Source organism: Panthera tigris, chromosome C1 (assembly GCF_018350195.1).
Source record: "Panthera tigris isolate Pti1 chromosome C1, P.tigris_Pti1_mat1.1, whole genome shotgun sequence".
NCBI lineage: Eukaryota > Metazoa > Chordata > Mammalia > Carnivora > Felidae > Panthera > Panthera tigris.
The window spans coordinates 194,799,121-194,818,324 of record NC_056667.1 but is presented as its reverse complement, the minus strand read 5'-3'; the positions used below and the strand labels follow the sequence as shown (position 1 = coordinate 194,818,324).

At 33.9% G+C, this 19,204-nt stretch overlaps 1 protein-coding gene across 1 annotated transcript in view; it reads left to right on the top strand.

Moving 5' to 3' along the window:
* Window positions 1-19,204, top strand: part of ERBB4 (erb-b2 receptor tyrosine kinase 4) — a 710,253-nt gene that overhangs the window by 446,625 nt on the left and 244,424 nt on the right. The window contains exons 15-16 of the mRNA XM_042993912.1: window positions 5,031-5,185; window positions 12,159-12,233. Of these exons, the coding sequence (XP_042849846.1) occupies window positions 5,031-5,185; window positions 12,159-12,233 (230 nt within the window). The remainder of the gene's footprint in view (window positions 1-5,030; window positions 5,186-12,158; window positions 12,234-19,204) is intronic.

Here is a 19,204-nt window from a genome sequence, read left to right as displayed (position 1 = left end):
CCTTATAGAGAAAATGGTAGTTCCTTTTTAGATCTCCCTTTGTTTCCCATCATTCAGGCTTTTTCTTAATAATGAGGCCAATATGAGTTTGTCATTCCAAAGTGTCACATTCATCCTTCTTTAGACAAATTTCCAGGTGTGTGTGTGTGTGTGTGTGTGTGTGTGTGTGTGTGTGTGTATGTGTATCGAGTCATTTCTCAATAGATGATTTGGTGACCAACATTTGGGTGTAGCCGAGAGCTCAACATTGTTCCATAAGAATTTATGTGTAATTTAAATAGTACTAATTTTTCTACTAGAGTGCTTATTCAGCACTTAATAAGCTTAGAAAAAAGATATCGTTGAGCCCTCCAAACTTCCATTAGGCCCCAATGAGCTGTTCTGGAACTTCATCTAAAGAAGGATGTGTAAAGCTTGGACAGTTCAGAGGACTACCATAAGGATGATTAAACTTGGAAAATCAGACCTCTGAGAAAAAGAAGTGGTGTGATTTGGCCTCAAGAACCAAAGTCTAAAAGACAATTCAATATGTAAATGATCTCCAAGTAAGTATGCAAAGGGCATATACAGCTCTTTTCTTTCTCCACTGAAGATATTAGTGGAAAGGGCAATTAAGCCACAGAAAGAGAAATGTGGATACTGTAAAGAATGACATGAAACATAGGGAAGTAAAATTCTGAAATGGGTTGTTAAAGCAAGTCAAGCTATCCATATACGACTTCTTTAAACACTAACATACTTAAGTACCAAAAGTCAAATAATGAAAAACAATGTATCTTTCAGAGACACTGAGACTTCAAAAATGTGTAATTACAATAACAAGGAGACTGCAAAACCAGTCCCATTCTTTTTCTATTCCTCTTGCTGTCTCCTATGGTATAAAATTTTCCTGCTGAGTAACTAGTTTATTAATTTATTTCAATTTGTATGTTTTCACAGTTTATTTGTTCATTCTTCTGTTACTCAAAAGATTGAGACAGTTTATAAACTACACACTAAAAAAACCCTAATAGTTAATGTGTTTTTTTTCAATTTTCAAAATTATTTGATAACTAAGAAAGAACAAAAAAATTAAGTTTTTAATGAACACATTTTGTTTTCATATTGACAACACTGTTGAGCCATATACTTAAAATTACCACCCAGTGTGAACATTGTCAATTAATATGTCTAGAGTTTAGGAAAGGCATTAAGTCAAAAGTAGAAAAGATTTAGTAAACCTGAGTCACTTATTTGTAGAAAATTAGAGAATGGAATCAAGAAAACCTGTTTGATCACTCAATCAGTAAAACTTGAAATGCTAAGCAGGTAAGAATACAATTTAGGTTATGATGTCAGAGAAACTGGTAGGACTGAGCTCAAACAATGACCCATCCTCCTTTCACTAGGATGTTGCTTGCTTTCAGCTTTTACAGTTTATATGAGGTTTTTGCCTGTTTCTGGGTTTATATATTGATTATCACAACTATAAACAGAAGTGTTTTGTGTGCCATGTCACAGGCATATATCATTTAAGATATCCAAGAGGTTCTCTGTGAGACTGACATTGTGATGATATAGAGAAGTCATGAAGAGGGTTGGAATTCCAACACCTGGCCTTACCATTTCTTCTGTTGGAATCACACTTTCCTGACCTGTCCATATTTTCCTAATAATAATAATTGGTACACATTTATATTTGTCAAATACTGTTACATTTGAAGCATATGATGATCACTTTTTCCATTTAAAATATAAAGAAACTTAATCTATAATAATTAGAAAGTTATACCAAAGAGTCAACAATCTATAAGATGTGGAGCTGGGACTCAACTGTTGAAGTTCTGCCTCCAAATTTTACACTCTATTCATTTCACTCCCCACCCCACCCCCGCAAAAATTCTGTAATATAATAAGGATAATATGTTTTCTGAGACTATAACAGCTACATGTCAAATGGGATAGTATTATACTATTTAAATGTGGCAGAAATCCAGGATAATCTTGAAAGGGCTAGCTTTGAAATAAAGCAAGCCCCTGTTTTTATAGCCTTGTGTGTCTGCATGTGTTTTTTACGTTTTATTATTTATTTAGCAATTTCATCCATTCTGTCTCACTTTTACTACCCTTGTTTGGTCCTGTCAGGAAAGATAAAGGAAGGGCATGTGAGAAGAAAGAGAAGTAAGGGACATCAGAGGAGTTGTAGGAGATTAAAATATAAGCCAAAGAGGTGGCATGCAAGAGAAGAGATAGGGAAAGAAAATGATAAAAGCTAAAGTAGTTGTTAAAGTCAAGTTCATAAAGGGGTGCTCCCATAACAAATAACCCCCATATTAGGGTAGCTTATAGGAAAATGTTTAAATATTTTTCATGTAAAGTGCACTGCAAGTCAACTCTCCTCCCTGAGATGGTCTAGCATTCTGAGATGCTTTGAATTATGGCATCTCCACATTCGCATGGGATCCCCACATCATGGCAGCAGGCAAAGAGAAGGCTGAAGAGTTGAGCCCTGACAGTCTCATAAATCATTTCTACTTAATTTCATGGTCCAGAAGAAAACATACCTCACCTCTGGTGGGAGGGGAATTCCAGTCTTCCATGTGGCTAGGACTGGAAGAGAAATGGATACTGGTGAATATTAGCATTGTCTCTTAGCAGTAGTTACCAGAGAAAATCATCAATTGTTACTGAGAAAAAAATAATATTTCTATCAGGATTTAGCTTATTCTTTAGTTTTCTGCCTAGATAATTGAATCTAAGGATAGCTTAAAATCAGAGACAAGGAACAATATTGCTTTCACCTCTGTTTTTTATCATTGCATTTATCAACTCATTCACTGAACTTAGGTTCTTAAAAGCTTTGGGAATATAATGATAGAAGAGTAAGCATTAGACACGCGTATTTCTTTAAATCTTTTTTATGGAAATGAGTCGGAGAACTAGTATATTTCATTTCTTTTGAGATTTGTCGGGATTTTTTTTAGTTATGTCAGCTTAGAACATTAGGTTTTGTATCATCACACAATCAAATAGGTGAGAGGGGCTTAAAAAACAAAGAAATACACAAAAAATCTGTTAGAAGGACAGTTAAACATTAAATATGATTTTCATTTTAGTTTCATAATTTTTGTGTCTTCTGATTTTACCTGGACATTATTTTACATTAGAAGAATTTTATAGGAAAATAATTCCTAATTTCTAATTTTCACCATGCCTAATTTACTCATGGTTAGTTTTATTCTTCTGTTCTGCAGGAAGACATCAGCCTGTCTCTTGTCTTGTACAATAAGTCATGCCACTGAGCATACTTGCACAGTAAATGATTTTGTATAATAGATGGCATTACGTGCCTAAGTACCCATGAGCAGGTGTTAAAATTGGAGACATGTGAAATATTCTTTTTTGGTAGGAAATAAGAAGTTGCCAATAGCAAACTCTTCAGGTTGAATAGGGATTAGGTTTCATAGGATAATTTTCTTTTAGTTCTAAATCTCACATCAAAATAGCGAAATAGTGCTTGATTGAACCTCACCAGTCCCAGAATTTCCAGAAACCTCTTCCTGATTATTTTTTCTTCTTTACACCACTGTTCTTCGTTAGCAGCCTCAATCTTTAAATTTTACAATGTTATATTTATTGATTTCCTGATGTCTTATATCTCCAACTTGTTATGTCTGGCCACTTTTGGATTAACATTTGTAGAAGGATGTAATACACTCCTGTGAATGGACACTCCCTGCCTAATACATAGTTCTGTACAATGTCTGCTTGTTGTTGGCCCCCAGATTCACCATGTTAATTATAAGCCTAATAAAATTGATTATCTCCCTTTATACTTACTATATTTCATTTATCTAAATTGTGTTTAATGTGAACTGTCATAATTGTTGGAACTATGTGGACAGACAGATTTTGGGGAGAGATGGGTCAGGGGAAGAAGTTCCAGAGAGAGGTCAAAGAAAAGAGGAACCTAAGACAATATGATGTTCAAAAGGGAAGGCCAAAAGTCAACTTTTTAAGTAGGTAATATCACTATTCAAAATAGTTAAATGTGTAAATATATTGGCATCTCTTAAGAAAATAGCATTTTAAGAAAATGGTTATCTATTTATCGAGAAAGAGAGAGAGAGAGAGAGAGAGAGAGAGAGAGAGAGAGAAGAGAGAATCCCAAGCAGGCTCCACACATTAGTGCAGAACCTGACATGAGGCTTGAACCTACAAACTGGGAGATCATGACCTGAGCCAAAACCAAGAGGAGGACTCTTCACCAACTGAACCATTCAGGCGCCCCAGAAAATAGCATTTTTCATAAAAATATTCTCAATTTTCTTTGATTTGGTGGTAGACCCCTTATCATTTTGCATGCTTACTATCCCTAGCACCAAATTGAAACCAGTTTTTTCTTGTAAAATTATTTTGTTTAATATGAGTTTTAAATTTTTACTTTTTGATATTTAAATATATTTGCATGCTATTATTGCTTAGTAACATTCTACATATTAGAAAATGGTTATATATTATCAACATAAATATATGAAGTGAATTAGTGCCATTAAAATTTATTTTGCTCATATTTATATCACCTTTACTATTGGATAAATTTTGCATGCATCTATTTCACTATTATGGGACTTTTGATATTTGCTTATCAGAGTGTGCCTTTATTGTGCTCTCAGTACTGTACTGTTATTTACTAAAATCTCTATAGACGTGTGAGTTTTAACTTTATCACAAGCTGATTTAAGATGGAGTGTAACATAGAAATTAATTTTTATTTGCCTAACCTGACTAATTCCTAATAATTCAACCATAGTAAATTTTAAAATCCATTGCTCAAATAGTCATAGTACAATCAAAGGAAAGTTTACATCTCGTTTTTACATTGAAAAGCTGCCATAGTGACATCCCCACTTGTAGTTCTGAAAATGCTCTCCCGTTCCTTAGTGCAAGATTGACTACTCACTGAAGTCTCAAGGACTAATCCACATGAATACCAGAGGAAACCGCACCCATTTTTCTTTCTCCATTGTGTTTTGTTTTTCACAATTCAGGGACCTGATAACTGCACAAAGTGTTCCCATTTTAAGGATGGCCCGAACTGTGTGGAAAAATGTCCAGATGGCTTGCAGGGGGCAAACAGTTTCATTTTCAAGTATGCTGATCAGGATCGAGAGTGCCATCCATGCCATCCAAACTGCACCCAAGGGTAAGCATCCTTGCCAGCCAAGGACTCCATCACACGTGTTATCTTTACCCCTGACACCATCTACTAACTATATAACATGCTCATGTAAAACTCGATTCATCTTTATATTAACATGTTGATTTGAAGAGGAATACTTTCTAAGGAAACAATTTATGTAATCAAATGTACACTCTCTGAAATATTCTGTTAAATATTTACCTAAAAGTATTCTATTGACACCTTTATGAAGCTGGTGGGAGGTATACTTGTAGGGAGTCTAGAAATTCTTCTAAATTTTACTTGGTATTGAAGATATCTTATAAGAGACAAGATAGCCGTCATACTTGGAGATGTGTGCTTAATCAATCTTTAACAGAAGTTTTCTGATTATGTTTCTTTGTTCTTACAACCAGCTTAAGTTGTGGTTAGCTCTCTTTGATAGATATTGCCTTGGATTACTCCTTCAACAAAACATAAGCAAAATAATGACAGAAAAAAAGGTGGGGGGAGAACTTAGTGATATGTATATTAGTAAAATCACAAATACATTTTGTGAAAGTAATTTTAATACAGGTCAGCCTATAATCTAGAAATTCTTTGACTACTATAGGACAACTCAAAGATGGGTACCCAGTTTTCTATCTTTTTTTCCAAAAGGATGCATTATAAAATGAATAATAATTATATTACCTTTGATATTGAAACAGTTGTAAAACAAAGACATATTACAGAAAGAAAAAAAGCACTGAACTGAAAGAAATAATGCCACTCATGTAACCAATCCCAGAACCTATTTTTTTAAAAGATAGCAAATCTATTTTAATAAGGGCTTTTCTTTTTCTTTCCTCCAGAAGATGACTAATTTCAGACTTGAGAACAATTTAATATACTCTATCCTCCTTCTGTCCATAAATCCTCTTCTTCATTATGAGTGCACACACACACACACACACACACACACGTGCAAATACATACACTTGTTTTTGAGAATTATCTCAGGTACTTTATATCTGGCAGGAGAGTATGAGATTCTATAAAGAATGTTTTCTGCCACATTAAGAGCTAGTTGCTAGGGGATATTGAAGAAGTTAAGCAAGCAACAACATAATTTTCTGCCAAGAGGACATCAATTTGCAGATGCTGCTACAATTTCCTGCAGGTCAAGAAATCAGCTTAAATCACTCTGTGAAGTGGTAGATCCTCAAAAGGTAAAGTAATATTCTGCCATTCAAATTTAAATTCAGCTTAGAAGAGCTAACGCCATCTCATTGGTTTACACATAAGGACACAGACTGAGGATACTGAAATAGTCACACGGGCACCTAGCTTCAAGGAAACTACAAGGAATAAATTTCTCCCCTTGCGAGGTTTTGGTACACTTGGGTTAAGAATATTTCATGAACAACTGGTGCCACTGGAGCAGAAGAGTCAGCAACAGAAAGGGAAAACTTTGCCTGCTATAGTAATCATCCACAGGAGGGTTTTATTGTTTTGCAGCTAAAATTAAACCAGTAAATTATTCAATATAATGTTGATGTCAACAGCTGTTGCCATTCAAAATGAGACCTTTTGCTATTTTTGCAAATCTAATTACAATGAGGCCATTAGGGAAATGAAAGTGAGATCGCAGAGCCATAGTCTGGATGTGTGGCTGGTGTGTCTTCCTCTCAGCCCTTTTAAATCATGATTATGTAATAAAAGAACACATCTATAGTGGGGGAAGTGGAAGTAGAGACAATGAAGAGATACATTTACCACAGCAACAAAAGCCAGATGTCAGCAAAAAGGGAGGATGAAGGTATAAATGGAACAAATCTGACCAGGCCATTTAGGAACTCCAAGTAAAGAGAAAAATGTCTTTAAATCAACTGTTGCAGAATGATGGGGAGACAGAATTGGATGTTGTATTCCCTGGCATCTTCCAAGGTAAATGGATTGTAAGGAATGACTTAGTCCTGAAGGATTTGTGTGTTTGTTTTCATTTAGCTTCCTGCCATCCTTTTCCTAATATCCTCCATATTGTCCAGGTTCACTCCATGAGAGTTTTGTCATCCCAATCCCAGAACTCCTAAATTCCTAAATTCCTAAATCCTATTCTATATTACTGTTGTGTAGCACTGTGCTCTGAGATTCTTGAGTGAAGCCATGAGGTGCTCTGTACACTTAGTCCCTTCTTTTCAAATTGCATGTAGAAGTAGGATCTTTGTCTAGAAAGATCACAGGGCCAGTGGAGATGACGTGACGAGTGACTATTTTTATTCCTAAATACATGTAATAATTGACCTGTCTGTGCGTGTGAGCTCACCATGCCAACCCCACTTTGGAAAACCGCATTCCTTTTATATGCTGATATTATGTCAGCTAGATAATTCAAGAACCAAGTTACTGGAAATAGTCTTTTGAATCACATTTTTTAGAAGGAAAGTTCTTACTTTGAATACTGTTCAATGATTTTCTGAAAATAAAATTATGTGTGTAATACCTTAAAAGCACTTTTATTACTCTGGAAGTACATTAAATATATTGGCTCTAATAAGTTCTTTAGATAATTTTAAAATAGGTTATCCATTTAGCACGTATCAGGAGATTCTCATTAATATCCCTAGAGGGGTGGGGAATAACATTGTCTCTTCTTGCCTTGACTAGAGAACTTTTATTTTAGCAGGCTTTTCTCGTTTCATTCATTCCTCAACTTGGTTATACTGAACACCAACTGCACATCAGAGAGAGTGATAGCTAAATTCAGAAATGAGTAAGATCCCCATATTTTGAAATGATGAGCAAGAATTTAAAACTTAGGAATGATCTTCATATTTGAAAATAGCAGGATAGAATTAAAAAAAAAAAGACTTGTAAACTAAATTTAGTATGTAATTAAGTTCCTGTAAGGGGATTTTTTTTTTTTTTGTGGTTTCCACACTAAAATCTAATCCATGACAAATATCAATGCAGTTTTGGTTTTTAGTCATGGACTAGAATATTTGTTTTTCATAGGCGTCTTTGAAAATTTGCATTGAATATTTTTGTTAATGGTAGAATCATGGTTTCCATATTATTAAATTCCCTGTATGCGTTTATCTTTTTTTTATCAACCCTTTTTATATATTTTTAAATTTCTATGGTGAAAGAATTTTCATTTATAAAAGGAAAGAAGAGCTGTTTGTGAAATTATTGTCTATACTCTTTTAATTGAAATTTTAAAATACTCCACTTTCATTTCAAAATTTGAAGATCTTGTCAAAATATCTCAACTAAGGTAGGTGGGTATATCAAAGTGCTTACAAATCAGTAAATAGTGGCAAATGTTAAACACAACTCAGTGTTCAGAATTGCAGATACTTTTGTAATATGTTATATTGACATGTTATAGTTTCTGATCTTCCTTTAAATTTTTTACTTTGTAACACTAATTTTGTAGAGTTACCTTATTCCTTATCTGATTTTGATCTCATATTTGAGATTTTGACTCTTCAAAAGTTTAATGCTTCCATTATTCTGTGATCTTGCTGAATCAATATAAATTACATGTGCTAATTAGTTGCTTATATGAAGTCCAAAGGGTTGAAATAGAGTATACATCTTTAAATACACAGTGACTTGTACTTAGACAGGATGGTGCTGCTTTAGTCACACTTTTATTATTTGTCTTTCATTGTTTCTTTCATCTTTAGCTTTTAAATATGTCTACATCTCAAATATTCCTCAAGAGTTCCCTCAACAAACTTTCCTGACCCCACATCCTGCCCCCTCAGTGCTCACTTTCCTTTTCCCTTGCTTTGCTTATGTCCAGTATGCTTCTCAACTCACAGTGGTTGAAATTCTGCTGACCTTGACAATGACAACTAAAATGCTCTCAGTAGTTCTTATTTTATTAGACCTCTCTTTGCATTTGATTTTGACAGTTACTCCTGAATGTCTCTCCTGATTTGGCTCCCACAATGATGCTGTAATTACTTGATTTTACTCAATATTTTCTCATGCTTCTGGCATATGAGCTTATCTTAGGTCATTTACTGGTTATCGGAGTTCTTTGAGTTTCAGTCTCAGTCTCCTCTTTTCTCACTTTATAGATCCTTCTTCAGCTATCTTACCCATTTACATGATTTCAACTTTCTTCTGTATGCTGTTTCAAAACTGATCATCACACTGGTGCCTTCACACCCTACAACCACAGGCCTCTCTTTCCAGCTGGCGAGGAACATTCCCTACCCAGATGTAGGACAACCACACTGGATGCATACCATACTGTAGATCCATAAAGCTGAAATTATCAACCCCTCCCCCCCCAACACACACACAAGAAAAGGTGTCCCTCCTCCCACCCAGTGAGGTGTCATTCCCTCACTGATGGTACTGCATGTTTAACTCCTCTGATCCTACTTTTCTTTCATCAAATCAGCCATCAACTTCTCTTCCCCACCCCACCCACCATACCTTTGAAGGCATTTCTTGAATCTGGCCCCCTGCCTCTATCCTAGTTGCCATTTCCCCGGTGTAATCCTTTTTCATCTTTTACATACACTAAAAGAATCTTGGTGCCAAAGGAATCTACCTGGATCCCAGCTGACTAGCCTTCACAGGGCAGAGATCCATGTAAAATACAAATCTAGCAAATCCACTACTTAAAAACCCTGCAGTGGTTCTCCATTAAGTTTGCCCCTAAGCAAATAGCCTTCAAATTCTGGCCCCTGTCTAAATGATCTCGCTTCTTTCCCTCTTCCTGTCACCTCATGTTTTGTTTGCTTCCTGACTATTCAGAATTATTTGCAGTTTTTCATGTGCACTCTAAATTTCCTCAGATCTATGCTTTTGTTCCTGCTGTTTGTTACCCCTTAGAAATGACTGCTACTCCAACCCAGGTTATCAGCACCCTGCATTTCAGCTTCCTAACTTCTCCATGAGGATTAACATGAATTTCTAAAGCTAAGTGTCCCTCCTCTATGCTCCCTTAAGCCACTCTTTCATGTCTCTTTTTATATTTATCACATTAAACAATATACATCTGGTTATGCATCTATCTCCTATTATGCATTAAATTGTGAGCTCATTAAGAATAGGAAAAGTGTCTAATTCATCATCCCCCCCCCCACTGCCCAGCTCCTAGAAGAGTAGCAACACTTAGTAGGCCTACAAGCATGTTTTTTTAATGGATGAATAAAGATCTTTAATTATTCACACTTTACCCTCAAGTTGAATTTCACTTTCAAATATTTTTATATTTCAAATGTTATTGTAAAGACACAGATTGCAAATTAATCATAGCTTTCAGATTCTCACTTGGAAATAAGAAGTAGACTATTAATTTTACCAAATGGTAATACTGTATAAAAAAGCACTTGGAAGAAGATATAATAGGAACCTAGGAAAAAAATAAGCTCTTCAAAATAAAATAAAAAGAATATCATATAAGACAGTTTGAAAACATTTTTAGTAGTTACTTTTTCCATTTCAAGAAATGGTTTTGGTTATGGATTATAGTACCAATTCAATGCTATGTGCTATATATTTTTATTTGTATTTCTTATTTGCTTTTTTAAAAGACTTTTTTCACAGTGTATTCCCCATTTTTCTGTACATTAAATTTTTTCTGGGCTATTCAAAACCAATGCTCAAAATGAAAACAATTTTCCACCTTGTAGAAATGTTATAGCAGATATTCGTGAAGCAGGGAAATATTGACTTAATTATTATTATACATAGTTACATTAGTTTATCAATGTTGAGAGTTATCTAAGGATATAGTAGACAGTCTGGCCTTATACATGAGTCCCTTATTACTTCATTATATGGTGATTTTAACTTCAGCTTCCTTTTCAGTTTCAGAAATTAGAGTTTGGAAAAAAACATTTGTGATCAGCAGAATTAGACAGTCCTATAAATCATAGCTGTGGAGGGAATCTTGATAATGCACCGTAGATATATGTATTTGATGAGAGAAAAGGGAAGGAAATAGAATTTGTACATTGGAAGATGGAAGAAGTAATATTTCCATAATACCTCAAAATGAAATTCTAGGGACCGTACATCCGGATTTTGTGTACTTATATAATTCTAGTGAATTCTTTAGTTACCTGCTTCTCAGTTTGTTCTTTCCTTGGAGAGTATTTGTTTATTATTGTTTGAGTTAAATATTATGGCACTTTAAAAACCTATTGTTTGTCTGTTATGGCACTGTGCTTTTAAAATAGAGCGTCAAGATAAACTGCAGTCTTGGTAAAACCAGTTAATTTGCTTTTTAAATGAATTCATGTTTAAAGATAAGTATGTTTTAAAAACCGTCACAACCAAGGAATGGAATAATATGATTATGTAAAGTATCCATAAGAATAGCATTAAAGTATGTTAACTCATTTTCTGCCATAATCCATCTTTAATGAGTATTAAGCATCAGGTTATTATATTGAATAGCTCATGTTTCATTTTTTATTGACTTTAGTTTTTACTTAAGTGTTTTTAGAAGAAACTGTATACATGAAACCATTTATAACCATTGAAATGTCAAGTCATTCAGCAAGACATGTACTCATGATGCAAATGAATTGAGTATTGGAAGTGAGTCATATGTGTTTAGAAGTTATCCACAGAAACAGGGTACAGTTTCCTTTACTGTGGACATGTTTCTTTGCATTCCATGCGGGTGGTATTTGCAACCTATTTCTTTGTATCCATCAGGCAATAATCTTCTCACTGGCTTTAAATTCACAGTGTTCCAAAATTGTCTAATAACCGTAATTATGAATTTGACACAATTAGTGTTTATCTGACTGATTTTTTTTTAAATGACTAATTTTTCTTTCCTTGTATTTTTTAAATTTGGATCTTCTGCAGGTGCATAGGCTCACGTATTGAAGACTGCATCGGCCTGATGGATAGGTACTTGGTGTGCTTGCTTCCCATGTTCTTCCTCCAAGGCTCCGTGTGTGAGCACTGGTGCATGTGTGCGCATGCCGCTGTGAATGGAGAATGATGTTTTCTGTTCTGTAATTGCCTGCAGGTGTAGCGGCCCCACTAGTCATGACTGCATTTACTATCCTTGGACGGGCCATTCCACTTTACCACAACATGCTAGGTAACATCTACCATGTTTCCATTTTGTCACTCAAATCCTTTTCAAATGATCATGTTTACAAACTACTAACCAGTTGGGTGAAATTGATAATATGTTAAATTAGGGAGTTATGAAATAGGCATATAACACTACTTTTCAAACCACATCCCTTACCTCTTTTTCTTTACTGATTATGATTTTAGCATCCAAATTAGTAGTGTCATTGGTTTTCAATTTTGTACAATTTAAACAGGATTTCGAATTATTAACCTAGAACTTTAAGAGAATTTTTAAAATTAATTTTGTAGATTATTGCAAAACTAAACATTTTTAAGAGAGGAATTTATAAAAGTTGATCTATTTTCGTAAGATGTTTCTTGTTTGATTTGATTCCTTTTCTGATCTTATATTGTTTTGAGCTGTTGGTATAGTATTCTGTAGGCTTCTGAATTACCACAGACTAAAAGCACTATAGAAAATATTTTGTGCAGGTAAAAGCACAAGTTGGAATGAAAACAAAAGAAAACAAAACAAAACAAAATATATCACTTAGATTCATACAAAAACCTATGCATGAAGGTTTATAGTGGCTTTACTCAAAATCACCCAAAACCGGAAACTACTCAAATGTTCTTCAGTTGTGATATATCCATACATTGCAGTGCTACTCAGCAACGAACAAACTATTGATACATGCAAAACACAGATGGATCTCAAATGCATTTTGCTAAATGAAAGAAGCTATACTGAAAAAGAATACATACCAGATGATTCAATTTATGTGGTATTAATTCTGGAAGAGGCAAAACTCTAGGGACAGAAAATTGATCAGTGTTGCTTGTGGTAGTGTTGCCAGGTAAGCCTGGCAAGGGACATGAGGGAATTTTGGAGGAGGGTGTTGGAGCCCTTCTCTCTCTCTTGACAGTGGTGATGGGTACACGAATGTAAGTGCTTGTCAAATGTCATGGTTAAGCACATTAAAAAGGATGAATTTTACTGTCTGTATTAGACTTCAATAAGTTAGACTTTTAAAACATTTCATTTTAGGAACATGGTAATTTACAATGTTACGTAGAAGTACTGTTTGCTTTCTTTATGAAACAAGTTAATTGTATCTTCTGGAAGTGAGAAAGTAGTGCTAAATTACAATAAGCAAGATGACAGTTTGGGATGAAATATTGCCTTTTCATGTACATTTTTAAATTCAAATTTAACATCAAATTTAACAGTATAAAAGTATACAAAGCATAGGTGTAAAACTCAGTGAATTTCTTCGAATGAAACGTTTATATAACCATCAGCCCGATCAAGAAACAGAATAGTAGTAGAAACAGAAACACCCTTGTGCTCCACTCCAAGGGAACCATTGTCCTGAGTGCTAACAGGAGTTTGCCTGTTTTTGCACTTTATATAAATTGAATCATATATATGTATTCTTTGTCCCTGGCCTCTTTTTTTCAATATTATATTTATGAGGTCCATCTATGTCATTACATTTAGTCATAATTTTTCATTTGTATGATATTTGCCTTTTAAAAGTTTTTGGAAAATATCAAGTAAGTGTTATCTCTTATTAAAAGGTTATTTAATTATATTAAAAATAAATTCTTTTTTTTTAAAAAGGGTGCAGTAGAAGTAAATGATTTATACAACAGTGGCACTTTGGCACTTGGGATCAATTCAGACTAGTTAATACAGTTCTTTAGGGCAAAGTTTAAAGTATGGAAAAAATCAGCAAGAGAGAGAGAAAGAGAAAGTGCATGTCTTAAGGCCCGAAGCTCAGTTTTATAAGCCAAGACCCATTTTATATTGTTTCTGTATTGATGAAATAATTTTCCTCCTTGAGACTTTGGTTGAGTCACTGCACTATCATTATGAAGAGTGTTTTCACATCGTTTTAATGACTTTCTTATAATTATTCCAGCCAACTAATGAGAGGCAATATAATGTGGTAACTAGGTGTGCTGTCTTTGGAATCAGATTTTCTAGGTTCAGAGCAAGGCTCTATCATTTTTTAGATATGTAACCTTGGGTAAGTTCCTTAATTATCTGAGCCTTACTTTCTTCATGTATAAAATAGGAATGTTAATATAGTTTACAAATTGGTTGTGAGCATTGATGGAGTCCATAGAATATGCCTAGCTCAAATATCACCCAGTAAACGTTGTTATTTATTATTTTGCTATGTATCAAATGATTTTAAATGTTGGACATGGGGGAACATAACTCCTAGAGGGAGTAGGAAAATCTCTCAAAGTCACCCAGGAAAGTTTGACTTATACCTCTACTCCTTCTGGTGGGTCCCTTGGCGGAAGGGAGGGCATTTATTTCTTCACCTCAGGAATCACTGTTTTAAGAGGTCCACTGGTATCTTTGGCAGTAGGTCACAGGCAGAGGCATATGAAGAGACAGAGAAAGAGTTAAAACCATAGTGGTAGATCCCTAGTGGTTTTCAATTCTGGTAATTAAGGTTGTATACCTCAAAATCATAGTGTATCTTACTATAGATTTAATATTTCCAACATGTTTGGGGAATTTTCTATCCTATTACTTGCCTGGGCTCTCAGGCCATTTCCTGTATTCTGAGACTAATACCTAATTCAGATTAGCTTTGTCATAAATAGGTAGGTGACCATGTCCAGTAATAGAGTACAATTCAGCACAATTCAGCCCATGATTCCTATGAAAAATCATCTGTAGGCCTTTGTACAAGTAAAGAGCAGAAGTTTTTGAATGTGAAAGCCTGGGTTCAAGTATTTGCTCTGCCATGTTTCTTGTCTGTAAAATGTGATGATAATTTGATAATTTTTAAAATGGAAATTCTTATACCTCATAATATTGGTATGATGATTAAATGGTTAGGAGATATTATCAAGTATATATATTCATTGGTGGTAGTTACATCTCTAGTTGAAATATTGGAAAAAATCTTTTTTAAAAATCTCATGAGGTTATGTTCTACTAGCATATATATATATGCTATCAGCAGGGCACAAATATTTATATATCAGCAGGGCGTAAATCCAATAGTTTATTGACTACAAAACTGATATATCGGAATTTCTAAGCTTTTAAGCATCTAAATTGTGCATCCTACTTCTAAGCATAATGACTCAAAAAAATTGGTAGTAGGGAGCTAAGTATTCCTTTTAGAAACTCTGGATATATTTAATTAGTATTTCTTTTGAACTTAAATTTAAAGCAGTATGACTCTTCAGTTGTGTTGACTTGTCAGAATTAATGGACTTGTCATAGGCTGCTTATAAGCAGTTTGGAATTTACAAGAAAGATTTAGCTTGGACACCTTGAAAAGTGTTTATGACCATGGAACATTTTGACACGGATTGGATGAGAAGTGAAAGTAATAAATATTACCTTTTTTTCAGGTAAATGCTTTTTTCAGTAAATGTTTACCTCTCTGAAATGTGATGGGTACACAGTTAATTGAAAGCAGGGGACTAGCTTAGTAATATTTCAGTTTATTTTCCATTTTTAAATTCTGTGAATGTTTTTTTTATGCCTCCGTCTTAATTGATTAAAGTAAATCTTACATAATAGGGAGATAAAAAAAACATGGTAGAAAGAAATTGCTTTCAGTTTTGTAAACTATGTTTTAACTGGGAGATTACCCAAATGCCTAGTTTTCTTTTAGTCACACAAAATTGCACTGAACATGGCAATGTGGCCATTTCGAAATATTTAGGATTCATACTCCCTACTGCCCCATTATGTTGTATTCTGTTTCCTAAACCAGAAGGAAAAAAGATTGAAGACTTAAATGAAAACAGGTGAAATGCTTACAATCTTGATCGACTTTCATTTTCTAAGCAGTGTTACTCTTTCCCAAGCCTGCAATTTGTGAATTGGTTTTCCACACTCCATTTACCTTACAGGCTGTTGCTGGAATTTCTTCCAGGAAGATAGGATAGGATGGAAAAGATCGTTGCTGTTGTTGTTGATTTTCTTTTACCTGTAATCTCCTAGAATATTCTACTTGTAATGAAAATAATACTTGAATTTCAGGCCTTTTCCATATTTTCCTTATCTGAATTCAATGCCTTACAACTAACATTTACTTGGATGTTCTTCTTTTTCTTATAAAGAATCTTATGAAAAAATGTGTTCAGCAAGTTTTTTTTAATTATTCTTTTTTATGCTATTTATTTGAGCTTGCACATATGCTATTTTCACATAGATTGTAATAGAACAAAGCATTTAATTCTATTCTATTTTAGTTTCTTTGCCAACCATATATCCCAAGCTTTTTATAATCTTAGTCTCTCACTCCATCAGGGCCAACATGTGTTCATCTAAACAAGCAAAGGCTCTATTGGCAAAGCATTTCTTTTTATTAGTTAGAAGTCCAAAATATAAACTAATAATTCTTTTTAAATTTGTGACAGGAATTGTGAAAAGTACTAGATTTCTGTTCAAAATTTTTTATCTGGCTATCTGCTCCAATTCAGTTATTCTAGACACTTCACAATATGAAGTAAGGTAACTGAAATCAGTTTAATTCTCTAAATCTCATCTGGGCAGATATTTGAAACGTTTTATATTCCTGTCACATTTTAATGCCTGTATCACACCTTTACTTTCTGGTGTGGTGGTTATTACCTAAGAGGTCACATAACAGTTTATTCTTTAGCAGTGTGACCCGTGTGTGATAGATGAGGGAGAAGATGTGATATTCTTGGCACGGCTTTCACAAATGGCACAATCTTTTTTCTTTGTTTGTTTGCCCTCAAGGAACTTGGTTCATAACTTATGTCCGTATCAAATGGTCAAAATAGCCCATAGATGGTTTCCTCAGATGAGTGGCAGTTATGTTATGATCCTTAAGTCCAATAAATATAAGTACACAGGCTTTTTATTATAAGTCTATCCTCAGTCCACCACATTCTGTATATTAAATTTACTTTTGAATTTAAGAGAGTTCAAAGAGGTGAAGGAGAGTGTGTGAATTTCTTCTTTTCCAGCTGATTTGTGTCCCACAGTTTCCAGTACATATAAAATACCAAAAGTTACCAAAGAATTGCAAGAGCAAAACAGTTCAGTTTTTGTTAATTACTGTTCATGGAGTTTCACATGGTTACTTTAAGTAGAAGTATTTAATGGCATAACGTTGCATCAGTGGCTTTGTTTCAATATCGAAATGCCCACACATTGTTACCAAAGCTTTTAGGGATCCTAGGAACATTAATATTATACTCAAACATGCTAACTGTAAAAATGTGACCAGAAAAAGTCATACTTGTGGCTGAAAGTCAAAAGAGATTTTTTAAGAGCATTGACTTTGGACTGTAATAGAAAATCTAAAAATAGCATTATTGAACTGAGAAGATGCTGATTATGCTAGTTAAGGGTCAGATAAAAAATTCAGTGAGTTGAGTGATCCATTATGAATACTTCTTCAGTCTTTCTATGAGCATCATTCTCTGGTGTAGAATTTACAGTGTTCTGTAACTATTAATCTCTGATTTGTAAAGATGTCAGGACTGCTTATACTCTATGATCTCAAAGTACCTTCAATGTTGCTGAAATTCATTACTAAAATCCAATGTCTTTTATTAAATATGAAAGCAAATGAGTAAAATATGGTCCTGAAGCCTCTGCCCCTGTCTTTAGGCAGATATTTATAGTTTTAAAAGTACTCATATGTACTACTCCAAGATTTGACCCTGGCATTATTTTCTTATAAAATACAATTTAGAGATATAAGTATATGATCAGTATTACTCAGGATTTTTAATTGGGATTTTATTATCCCAGGAATATTAAATTCTATTTCATAAGATCTCATTTCTAAAAAATAACTTTTCAATGAAGAGCCACCTATAATTTCAACCAACCAAAAATAAAAAATCTTTGCAAACATTTATAGGTATTTTATATACTCCTTGACAAAATGCAAAGGAAGTGAAAAAGTAGCATATAGCAAAATGAACAATATAATTCCCAATAAAGAGAAATTACCTCATTCTGTCAAAGAACTAAGAAGTAAATATATTGAACAAGTTATATGTATGTATATAGAAAGATAACATCTGACTTGGTCCCCTGGCTAACATCTGACACAAGTTATCAGTAAACTAGGGAGAGTCATAAGGTAATGCCTTTCCATAGAAGTGAGTGCTCAAATACTATTGGTTGCATGATTTGGAATTAATATGCTATAATATGATGAGGCTTACCACTTACAGCATATTATCTTTGATCTTATACATACCCCTGGTGGTCAGTCCTTAGTTTGTATGTGAAATTATTTCAGTGTTTGACAGAAAAAAAAAATTATATAACAGTGAATGTATTCTGGTTACAGAATGAATAAATTACAGGGATTGAAGGTACATCATAGGGATTATATTGATGGTATTTTAATAGTTTATCATGACAGATGGTAGCTCCACTGTGGTAAATATAGCATATTCACCTGAATGCTATGTGGTGAATATAGCATATACGCCTGAAACGAATGTGGCATTGAGTATCAGCTATAATGCAATAAAAAAAATAAATAAAAATTAATTAAAATGTTACAGATAAAAAAAGTGAATGTATTAAAATAAACTTCTTCAGTGTGACAATTTTGGTGAATTAGCATCTAAAACTATCATAATTTACCCCCAAACCTATTTGGAAATTCAAAATATTGTATATATGGATCATATATTTGATAACTAAAATTGTAAGGATTGAAAAAAACAATAACAACTCTGTAATTAGGTAAAGTGAAGGAATTGCTCAATTGCTATATAGTTTTCTATTACTGTGAATAATTGCCATGAATTTAGCAGCTCAAATAACAAGACAAAAGCACAGTTCTATAGGTAAATATACAGGAATGGCTTGGCTGTGTTCTCTTCTTAGGATCTCACCGGGCTGAAATCAAGTTTCTGTCTGGGGTGTGTTTCATCTAGAGGTTGGAGTTCTCTCCCAAGTTCATTCAGGTTGTTTCAGTTGTGGGTCCTGGTAGTAGGACTCCTATTTTA